This window comes from Sesamum indicum, linkage group LG10, assembly GCF_026168435.1.
Source record: "Sesamum indicum cultivar Baizhima isolate 11 linkage group LG10, ASM2616843v1, whole genome shotgun sequence".
Classification (NCBI taxonomy): domain Eukaryota; kingdom Viridiplantae; phylum Streptophyta; class Magnoliopsida; order Lamiales; family Pedaliaceae; genus Sesamum; species Sesamum indicum.
The window spans coordinates 3,241,795-3,253,969 of NC_142666.1; the positions used below are offsets into that span (position 1 = coordinate 3,241,795).

General features: G+C 31.5%; 1 protein-coding gene across 4 annotated transcripts; it reads right to left on the reverse strand.

The window, feature by feature from the left end:
• Positions 1-2,581: 2,581 nt before the first annotated feature.
• Positions 2,582-8,184, reverse strand: LOC105172470 (flap endonuclease 1). Of its 4 annotated transcripts, none has more exons than XM_011093912.3 (18): positions 8,024-8,183; positions 7,831-7,947; positions 7,496-7,554; positions 7,133-7,192; positions 6,972-7,025; positions 6,826-6,874; positions 6,625-6,672; positions 5,941-6,006; positions 5,735-5,785; positions 5,339-5,458; positions 5,169-5,253; positions 4,513-4,594; positions 4,120-4,234; positions 3,974-4,030; positions 3,818-3,864; positions 3,679-3,733; positions 2,985-3,187; positions 2,582-2,896 (listed from the first exon to the last, which is right to left on the reverse strand). In XM_011093912.3, the coding sequence occupies exons 1-17, from the start codon at positions 8,033-8,035 to the stop codon at positions 3,014-3,016; spliced, it is 1,251 nt and encodes a 416-aa protein (XP_011092214.1). In that variant the 5' UTR covers positions 8,036-8,183; the 3' UTR covers positions 2,582-2,896; positions 2,985-3,013. The 4 variants fall into 4 exon arrangements, with proteins under 4 accessions (XP_011092214.1, XP_020552936.1, XP_020552937.1 ...); XM_020697277.2 differs by having other exon boundaries at positions 4,117-4,234; XM_020697278.2 differs by lacking the exon at positions 2,582-2,896 and having other exon boundaries at positions 3,014-3,165; positions 4,117-4,234; positions 8,024-8,184.
• Positions 8,185-12,175: the final 3,991 nt, after the last annotated feature.

Genomic DNA, 12,175 nt, shown 5'->3' on the forward strand with positions numbered 1-12,175 from the left:
AATTAACGTATGTCATAACATTTTATTTTTAAATTATAATAATTAACTATAGTTAAATGCAATATTCGGATAGTAAGTTGCTATATGTCAAAATCAAATGTTACTTTTACTACACTTGAGTGTTAAAGTAATACTAAAGTTGTGAGAGAGATAATGAGCACCAACTGGTCCTTGGAGTTATCAATGTTTGGTGGCATTGGCCATTGGACTCTTCTCTTCCTACGCAAACACCAAACACCAACCACTCTTCCTTTACATATATAGGCATTTATGATTATGTCATGGATTATTTTTTTAAAATTGTATATTAATTGTAATTAATTCAAATATGACAAAACACTTATACATCTTTGGTAGACCAAATTCTAAGGAATTATTTCCCCAAAAGGGAAATTGAAAGAAGGTGAATTTTTCATATTAAATATTCATAAAAAGTAGGGGTTAAATGTATTTTGTACTCCTGTACTAACTATTTTATTTTATTTATACTTTTAAAGTATGAAAGGTAATAAAAATACGCCTGATAAAATAATTTGACATTGTTAAGATAAAAATGCACTTTTCACTTACTCTTATACTTTTTTATCCTACTTCTTAAAATATATTTTTATTAAAATATCTCCCAGAACTATTTTTAGTGATTTAAATTTTTTTACTTATATTTTATTTTAAAAAAATAATATTTATAATATATATTTTTTTTATAAATTATGGAATCAAAAAAATATTTATAAGCTGAATATATGCAAATATATTTTACAAAGTAAATAAATTATATTAAAAAGTATATGTAAATATGTGTCAATACATAATGCATATAATATGATATAAAAAGATTGTTATATAATTTATAAAGTTTTATCCAATTAATTATAATATAGATTTGCATATTTTACAGTATATATATGTTCGATGTAATAGTTTAAATTTGTATTGATAATGTATTTTGTAAAAAAAATTCAATATATATAACAGCGCATGCAAAAATTATGTAAATTTTTTACCAGTTGTTTAAAAAATATAAGAATTGTAAATTTATGGAGTTTTTACAGATTCTCTACTCAGTATAAAAATTATAAATTTTGAGTAGTATTTATTTTAAATAAAAAAGTTATAATAATTCAGACTATATTTAGGAGAAATGATTGTAATAAAGATATTTAGGGGTGTAATAAGGGCAGTTTCGCCATAAGAAATTAGTGTATATTATGATGGGCCATTTTGTTACGTTTTATAGTTTAGAGATATAAATGTAGTTTATACATAGTTCAGGGATGAAAAATGTATTTAACCCTCAAAAGTATTGATAAGCTACAAATTTATCGCAATAATTAAATTTATTTTTGTTTATCGGGGAAGAAACTAACAACTTTCTTTTGATGACTCCAAACATAATGTAATCGGGATTTTGACTGGTTTGGACCAGCCAAAAAATTCCATTATCTAAAGCACCTAAATCCAGGAAAAATGTATCTCACCTCCTCATCCTATATAATTTATATACATAAAAAAAATAATTACATTTACACCTTTTTATCGATAATTTATTTATTTATTTAAATTATTTTTATAAATTGAATAATTACACAAACATCCGCCAGAAGCGTCAATAGCATTTCTACATACCACCCATGCTTTTTAAAAAATTACATATACACACACCAAAAATCATTACACAAATCTGTTAAAGACAGTTTATGTAATTATACAAAAAATAGGAATAATTTGTATAAATAAACCATATATATGGAAAGTGTAAATGAATTATCCCTACATAAAATTACAAAATACTTACTTTGAAGACATAATTTTATCATATATAGTAACTTTTCTCTTCTCTTAAATATATAGGAATCATATTTTTATGTAACGCCCATTAGGCGATTAAAATTAGAATTTGCTACATAACATCGAGTATTCTAGTTGCCAATTTTCTTCAAACCCAATATAAGAGAAGGTGGGCCGGAAAAGGAAAAATACATAAGGTATTGTTGCTTCGATATATAACAAAAAGAAAAACAAATAATTTCTCTCATTGTTTTCTCCTCTATATTGTTAACTAATTTCATGCAATAGTAATATGTAGAGTTGGAAAAGTGCTACACGTAGAGGTCAATGGTAATCTTAAATAAGGCAAATAGTAATTTTTGTCCCGTAACTTAGGGCCTTATCAATTTTAATTTTAATTTATAAAATTTTCATTTTTAGTTTCATAACTATAAAAGAAAAAATAGCATTTTCAGTCACATTGCACCTCGCATCAAATATTTAACAAAAAAAAAAACACGTGATAGTTAAATGCAAATGCATGAGACCAAAAGTGTGAAGATCATAATAGCCACATACTAAGTACGTGGCATTTTTCATTAGAAAATCTAATAGAAATGTATCATGAGAGCAAAAGTATTACTTTTAGAAATTAGAAGATCAAAAGCGAGAATCCTGTAGTCAATTAGATCAAAAGTGAGAATTTCGTAATCAATAAAATCAAAAGTGAAAAAATCCCAAGTTAAGGGAAAAATTATTATTTCCCCACTTAACTACAAGCAAATAGCAGGAAAGGAAACTATTGCCAAGTAGCTAAGACTAACAAGTTATATTATAGCATCACCTTACACCAACTTAATACATATTAGGTTTCTTAATTACACCAAGCTATTTAATCATTCCCCAAAATTAAAAGAATGAAAGAAAACAATATTTTGAATTATAGAATGTTTTCCGTGAAAAATATTAAAAATAATTTGATAAGTACCTTGTACAAGACCATGAACTCATAAATAAGTTGGTATGAACGTGCCCAAAATGACTACTCTGCACTCTTCGGGAGTTCTAGTAAATATTGAAGGTCCATTATTATCTTTCATGTGTTGCGCGGCAGCGTACTTCTGGCTACCTGAAAATAAATGTCATCTTTAATACAAACTACTACTGGTAACAATATTTTACTATCATCTGAATTGACTAAAGCACAAAACGGTTACCGATCCAGGTCTAATGTGGCTTTTCAGCTTCATGAGCCACAGCATAAGCTTCTGGTAAACGGCATGGACTGCTTCGAGCCCAGATCTACAGATGGAGGAGCTATGCTACCAATGACTTTAGGTCTGGAACGAAAGGATGCTCCAGTAGAGTACCTCACAAGCTTGGTTACTGGTTTTGGAACTGTAAGAACACATTTAGTTACCTGTTCGCCAGTTCCAAAAATCACTGTAACCAATTAGAACAGAGTTTCGTACAAGTCCAAAAAGCAGTCCATGGGATTTATTCATCTATTATCTTATGGTCTTTGGAGGAAACAGCCTTAAGAAACAGACGTGAGACTATGAACATTGAGAAACAGAACTTCTTTATCCACTTTGAAAGAATTTAGGGTACAAGGGGACAGCGTTGATAAACACACATAAAATTATGAGCATCATGAATGAGCTGGGGCCAACGTGTAAAGTTATATGAGATAGCTTTCATGCTATTATTGTAACACCGCAGCAAACTAAGGTAACAAGCAGTAGCAAATTTGACCTAGATTACCAAGGGAACAACAAATGGAAAATGATATGAAACATCCATTTAAAAGAACTCATTGTCCAGGTTTTATTACAATGTCATAACTGAAAATGTTTAATCCCAAATCAAGCAGAAAGAGTTTTAATTAATGGCAAGGGAAGAAAATTGTACCTTTCCTTTAGCAGTCACCGACGTGCTAACAACTGGTTTGGAGAATGATCCTAACCTGTTCAGGAAACTAGTTTGAGAAAGTGGTGCCATCTCAAATGGTAAAACACCAATTTAATTTGCTCAGTCAATGGATTCATACTGGCCCTCGGACGACTTGCTCGTGGAAGCCTTTATCCTCTCTATTGCCTAAATATATCAAAATATAATTAGCCACAATTTGATAAGGTTTTTGTTTTCTAATGGTAAAGGGCTGGGCTAGGAAAGTCACTATAACATAAAAACAATGCAGACATGCCTTAGATATCCTATCGTGGTTGAATGCATTTTCATTTACCAAAAAGCTTATCAACCCCTGAAAGGAAAATAAGAAAATAAGTCGTACACCATGGAATTGCCATAAAGGGAAATGAGCAAAACAAGATTTTTGCCAAAGTCAACCACATCTTCATCTGGAGCGGTCCACTTCAGTTCAAGTTGATCATCATCAGTCAAAACTGATGGTTCTTTAAAGAGCAATCGAACCTCTTGATATGGCCAATCATCTGGTATTTGGTATCTACATGAACAGGGTTTATTACAAAACATTTCATTGTGGAACATTTACTCCTATTTATATTACTTCACTACTGTATCTCAAAGAATTCAGGAGTCACTAGCTACATGATTATCTCATCACATACAAAATTGGATGTTGATATATAAAACACCCTCGGACTGTGCTCTATTCCAATTTAAGTGGGTGGAATTGGTATCTCTTAAAAATGAAACATAAGAGCATATCCTCTACTTGAATTAATCCCATCAACCAGCTTTATTGAAAAATGTATGAAGCACCTTTGTTTATTAATATTCTCCAGAATGTGCTCGATTGAGCCATGTTGGCGAATTAGTTTCAAAGCAGTCACTCCTCCAATACCTGGGAAATAGAAGACAGCTCACATTAAACTACCCTGATCTTGATGTAAATTGTTACGCAGAAGAGATTATCTACACAGACACACCACCTCCCACCACCACGGAGCCTGGGGGTGGGAATAGTAATGGTATTAGGAAATTGGGCTGGGAAGAAAAGGTATACACTTATGTCTGTGGTGGGTGAATGCACAAGAAAACGTATCAACACATACATGTAGATGTGAAATCACAGGATTACATACTTAGCCAGACCAGGGTCATCTGATTCTTCTTTAATTAGACCATGGTCCTTCATATCCGCGATAAATTCTTAATTGCTGGGAAGCACAATTCAGTTCATACTACTACAAGCCTTTCCTAGTTAATCCATTGTTTTAACGACAGGTTTAATACATAACTGAAGGGAGGGCATGCTGTAAAATATTCTCCTAATATAGACAAAGATATCCAAATTTCAGGGATAATCTTTTTTCAAAATTACCAATGACATGCTTCATAACTCACACAGGAACTCATTTGCTTCATATAGAGCTAGATAAGTTAGTCCCTGAACATCATCAGCAAAACAATATTACCTCTTATGCCGTCGCAGTAATCACATCCAGCGAGAATGCAAAGATCTATAAATTGATCCATGTTGAGGTTCAATTCCTCCAAAACCTGTAACATATCACTGAATCATGGAAGAAGGGGGGGGGGGGGGGGAGGGGGTGAAGCATTTCGAATTAATCAATAACTTCTGTACCTTTGAGACTTCAAATTCCAACACTGGGATCTTTTTGGAGCTAGGCCCCATTAGATGACGGAGAAACCTTGGAGCTCCAAAAGTTAGGGAATCCATGTCCTCAGAGGCCACAGCAAAAACCTGATTTGAAATAAAACTTAGAAACACTTCAAAACTGCACAATAGGAATACTTAATACACAAGCGCATAGATTTAGGTGGAATCATATCTTTTTTCAAGTACAGCTCTGAAGTCATGAACCTATAAATGATCCTAATGTAGAAGAAATAAATGTTCCCTGTCAAATTAAACTCCTCAGCTTTCTCACAAGATAGATGTGTAAAATTTCAAAAACTTCTTTACAAGGTGAATTGTCTTATAATCTTATCCGATAATCATGGAATGCAATATACTTACTTTGTTTGCTCTGCAAAGTGCGGCACACTGTGCTTCTGCTTCACAAGGAGCCTAAGCAGGTTACCAAGAAAAATACTATCAAAACGAGCAAAGTACTTTTCCTCAGAAGAGAAGGGTGCTGAAGATTTCCCTAACCAATATACAAGCATAAAGACATGAACTATGTCAAAGTAGAGAAATTTAAAGAAATTATTCTATTATATCACCTCAATCACGGGTACTCCCATAAGCCTAAGAAGCTTTTTGCAGTCTTCATTGTGTTGTTCTGTGACCTGCATAAATAAGAAGTAACTGTCCACAAATCGTTGCCAAATATACAGCTTTACCCAGAAAAAACTGAAGGCATCATACTCACAGCAAGATAAGAGCATCTCCTAGTCATAGGACATATTTTAACTAGTTGAATTTCAGTTTTGATGCCATGCTGACTCTTGGGTGGTTCCATTAACTTCAATGAGACTGAGTTATTTTTATAAGAAATAGGGAAAGGTCGTGTATATATAGAACCTATATAAGTTATTTGTTAGAGTTTGATAAGGCCCAGCTTCCTAATTTCAAATAACTACTATAAGCAATATGAGAACTCAGACAACTTTTCGTACATAAGAGGCTAAGGGCACATTCTCTAGTTATTGATAAACAATATTTCTCTTTCACTATTTCCTTAGAATTTTTTTGGTGTAAATACTAATCTGCAGGCTCGTTCTCACTTTTCTATACAGCCATTAGTTTCTTCAATTTTCTAGAAACTACCTACTTGGAATACCTCAAATGAAGGATGGCCATACATTTATTCATTAAACACCCAAGTGCATCATGAACCATCCCCTAAAATCAGAGAATACTAGCAAATTTAAGGGACAAAAGAGAAAAAACAGTCAGATGCTCACTTTTACTGTTCTTTTACTAAATTTTTCAACATCTTCCTTGTTGCCATTCTGCAATGAGAAATTATTATCTGTTAGAAATCCTGTCAACCAGAAAACGATGAGAAGAGAACTGTCACAGGGTTGGTCAGAGGGAGCAGATGTGATATAAGGAAGACAGAGATGAAGTTTGGTTTGCAAGAACACTGTGTCATAGTACACAACCTTTAGAGCATCATTTAGGTCCTTAGTGGCATCAGCTCTTCTTGAGAATCTGCATTCACCAAACTAAGGTCTCAATTAGCAACCATCAACCATACTCAACGATTGAGAGAAGGTAAAATGATGAGCCCAAATGAAGCACCAAATACCTTTTCGCAAGCTCTTGTTTCTTCAAATCAGGAGGCTTCCCATCAAAAACGTAGCTAATATCACAGAGGTCAGTGCATTCAGGAAAAAGCTCAAAGGTTTTCACACATGAAAGTACAGCAGAAATTACGAGAACAGAGAACAAGGAAAGGAAACAAATTACACTGGCTTTATTCCAGCTTCCATAAGTCTGATTGTCCTTGCAAACATCCCTTGCAAATGACTGAAAAAAGAATCAGCATAACACAAAATTGATTTAGCATAGTGTCTGCATTCAATAATGATGGTATGCTTTTCAGATTGAAGTTTTATTAGTTCAAATTTGAGGAAAGAGTGGACCAAAAGTTAGTAATGAATACATTTACAGGATCCTTGCAATTTTTTGGGAAGTGCTTAATTTAATGAGTGGATGACCTGGTGGTCATTAATTTCGGATTAGGGCCATGGTCCATGCACTTAAATTATCAATCACCCATTATCATAAAAATTCCTGAACAAAATCAGCTTGTGAGTAGAAACTGAATACCTAGTCACTTCACCAGCTTCATTGGTGAGCATTTCAGTACCACGCCTTCCAACAACAACCTGAAATCATTAGTCACCAAAGTATCATCATATCCACGGAAATTCTACATATACTTCCATTTACATTATACACTCTACAAAACTCATATATGACGTAACTTCCTTAAATACCAATAAATCCATTTAACATCTATTCTAGCATCCACAGAAAGTCTCCAATTGGTATAATTCAACTTGTAAAACATATGCAACAGGCTACCAAAATCATAGAGCATTTATCCTGAATAAATGGAGAAAAAAATTAGTCTTTTCACAGAAAATGAAAAGCATACTCACGAGGAATTGGTAGATGCTCATGCTGGCATCAATGGCGATTTCGCGGCCAAAATAGCTTTCTAACTTCTGCTCCTTAATCGCCATCGGCGCATTGTCCGCCAATAGATTAGTTAAACCCTAGAAATTACGCAACACACACAAATTTTGAGTTTGGCAGTCGAGAGAAAAATAGAATTACAGGATAAATAGATACCTTAATTCCCATTTGAATTGCAGAAAACTGATCAAGGGCAACACGAATATACGTTTACAGTTACGACGCAACAGCATAGAAGAAGGGTTTAATCCTTTCGCGCCCTCGTATGAATATCTATTTTCCAGGTCCTTTTTTTTCTCCTCCCTGAATTTTTAGGGATATCTATACAATGTTTTAGAATTACTTTTTGCCAATAATTATTTAAAATAGAAATTAGGGATGATTACACTTTTCTTTTCTAAAGTTTGGTGCAACTATTAGATTCTATGTGATTTGAAAAATTACACCTAATACTTTTAAAGTTTGTTTTCATCTAAAAAATAGGTACTCCGTTAGTCAAAATTCACTGAATTTGTTGATATTAATAAAAAGAATTAAATAAAAATTAATATTTACCATCGATTGATTTATTAATGATTTATTGTAGGTCAATCAAGTTTTTTTCCTATTAAACTATTCTTATAATAGTAGAAATATACTCCTTATATACATTAATATTTCAAGATTTGTAAGGACAATTTAGTCATAAAAAGATTTATTTGACCTGTGATAAATGAGTAATAAAACAGTAGAAGATAAAAATAATTTTTATTTAATTTTTTTATTAATATCAACAAATTCGATGATTTTTTACTAACAAATGAACTTATTTATTGGACAAAATCAAACATAAAAAATACTAGAAGTAATTTTCCAAATTATAGAGAATTTATGTATAATTATACAAACCTTAGTAGATGGAACTGTAATTATCCCTATAAATTACTATAAAAGTACATTAACATATATATCGAGAAATAATACATTAAAAACTATCAGAAAAGTAGACAAGTATCACATAAGTATAGTTTTATTTTGAGGCAAATTCAAATTAAAGATTCATTGAACATATTAATAATTCGAAACCACAGAGAGTTTATATATAATTGTACTGAACCTTAGGGGAGAATGCAATTATCCCTAAATAGATTGTTTCATCTAAAGTTTAGCCTAATAAAGAATTTATGTGATCTGAGTTCATATTAGGCTAAGACATTTAGGTCTTTTTGAATCTTGAATCAGTTTTAGGGATCTCCATATTAATCCTACAAGACAGATTTTATAAGAAGAACTTAGAAAACATCCCGATTATAGTTCATCGATACTTAAGTCGGTAAGATAGTAAAATTTATACCTAGGGCATAGAAAACATGCTTTTTTTGTAAACTATTAACGCAATTATGCTCATACAGTTGTAGTCTCGTACATGCTCATGTTTGAACTAAATCAAATTCGAATTGGTACGACTCGAACGCAATATGAGCAGATGCAAGACCTATTAAGAGATAAAATAAATAAGGATATTTTAGTTATTTCGGGTACCTAAATATGATTCTCGCATGAGATTGCGAGTCAGTAAAATTTTATCCAAATTCATGATATAATATATATGTTGGGAAATTATACAAAAATATATAGGTAAAATTACATTTATATCTCTTGAGGTTAGGTTCAAATGGACGAATACCTTTTATCTTTTGTAAAACTATAAGTACACCCCTTTAAGAGGTTTTAGTGTAATGTACATCATGTGTTGAGGGGGTGTTTGTGTAAACTTTTGCTATTGAGTAAGTGTGCATTTGTAATTACAACTACACTTCAAGGGTGTACTTATAATTTTATAAAAAAATAGAGAATATTTGTGTATTTTAACCTAATCTCATGAGTTGTCAATATATTTACTTGAATATATACAAAGTAGAAGCAGTAGTAGTAGTAATATATATATATATATATAGGAAAAACAACACTTTTCTTCCAGTTTTTTGTTCAATTGGTTATGAGATTCTTACTTTTGATCTTGTAACTTCTAAATAGTACATTTTTTATCCCATAACACTTTTCTGTTAGATATTTTAATGAAATATGCACGTGCAGATATGTATCGTGAAACTAAAAATACTATTTTTTAAAAGTAAAAAAACTAAAAGCAAAAATCGTGTAATTAATGAAACCAAAAATAATATTATATTAAATTATGGTTCAAAAATATTATTTTCTCTGTATATGTAAATATATATATATATATATATAAGCTCCAAGAATGCATGTGATTTGTCGTAAAACTGTATTATTGAGAAGTAGATTGAAATGATGAGGCGGAACTTGAGTTGATATCCTCTCGTCTTATTATGTGCTTGTCATTTTTCCACTGATTTGACAATAATCAGGATGGTATTAGGTTCATCAATAATGTCCCACTGTAGCATTTAGATTGAAGTTTCATTAATAAATTTGAAATGATAGTTTCAAGTTACATCGCACGTATAATGGATATTTATTTTACTTAATATAAATAATTTATTATAATAAATATTTATCTTATTTAATATGAATTTATTGATCAAATTAATATTGATATGTGTAAAATAACGAACGGGTTGATTTTTCGACGAACTCGAGCTCCTCGCTGAAAAGAAGATATGAACTAATTCTAATGAAGTATGGTAAAAGATTGTGAATAAAAACGAAAAATGAGTGAGAGAAATTGCTTATGAGTGTGCAGAAAAGTTGTCCCCAACTTAAGGGGATAAACCTGTTTTTATAGCCGAGATCCCCTAGTGGCGAGGAGGTCTAATCTCTGAGAGGGAGTTGCGGGATTCTATCTAAGCGTGGTGAGTTCAACGAGATGAGAATCTTTCATCGTCAGGGGACTATCCTTCTGAACGTTCTCGTCAGCTCCTTCTTTTAATCATATTTAGCTACTTGGACTGTGTGCATAGTTGTTTGCCAAGATGGAATTGAATTCTTTGGGCCTCCTATGAACAAATCATTATCTTGGGGTTTTGTTTTCTCGGGCCATGACCGGACGAAGGCTTGTAAGAACCCTTCCTCCTTTTTTTCCTTCGTCGGGTCTTTTAGATTTTCTGTTGGCCGAAAAGTGGTCCTAACTTTGGGACTTGTACGGCCACATCAAATATATTTATCAAGTTATTAATATTAATATAAATTATATAATCATTATTTCTATTTTTTAAAAAAATGGTATTATTTGTACTTCATCAAACTTCTGAGAGGGGACAACAACAAAGCAATAGAAATCATTAACACTATGTTTGAATTTTGAATCATGTTTGATTAGATATTTGGGATGTAAAAATATATTAAGTGCTTGATTGTTTTTGAAAATGTTTATAACACCAAACATCGATCAAAAACTCGTTATCATATGCTTTGATTATTGTTAGTATCATATTTTATCCTTAAAAAACAATTCAGCAGAGAAATGATGTCTCTTGGAACTTATAAGTCGTGCAAGTGTTTGTTTGATGTGATACGTGTTGCTAGTATTGTTATATTGAAAAAAACATTATATATTTAGTAAATTTAATAATTAAAAAAATATACAAGCATATAATTATAGAAATAAATATACGTAAATGTTTGAAAAATGGAATATGTTTATTTGCTTTTTGTGGGTTCTGGCGCATCGATTAGAAAAAAATTGTTTAAAAAAATATAAACACCCCTCGATTTGAACATCCATCTAACAACTAGTTCATTTCGTTAGCCTTCGGGTGAAGTGATTAAAATGCTTTGAATTATAATTTCAGAATTTTTAAAATATGTTTATGGACTAATATGCCCTGTAAATTATTTACTTCAACCACCCTCAATTTTTTTATATATATATTTTTATAGACTTGTTTTTATTAGTAATTTTCACCTTATCGTTCAAGAACCACATAATTATTTTTCATCTGAATGGGCCGTTTTTGATTTTTCAAATAATAAAATATTCGTAATTATATCAAAATTGAGAAAGAGTAAATATAATTTTACCCTAAAATTTAATGATCAACCGTGGGCTGAAAAATTCAAGAAATCATAATACAAAAAACTGGAAGTGGCATCATTATCCAGGATGATATATCATAAAGTTTCCTCCATTTGGAAAGGAATTTGAAGCATAAAACAGAGTTTTCTGATGGGATTGAAATTTGCAAAGAGGGGTTTGAAGTTGGAGGGTAGTGAAATTCCAGGTGGGAATGATGAGACTCAATGTATGTAATCTGGAAAAATTGTAGGGACCTCTGCATGTTCTTGGGATGGAGAAAAATCTTTGCTTTTTATTCATTGCATGATTTCCCAGTGTAATCAAATCAGGAT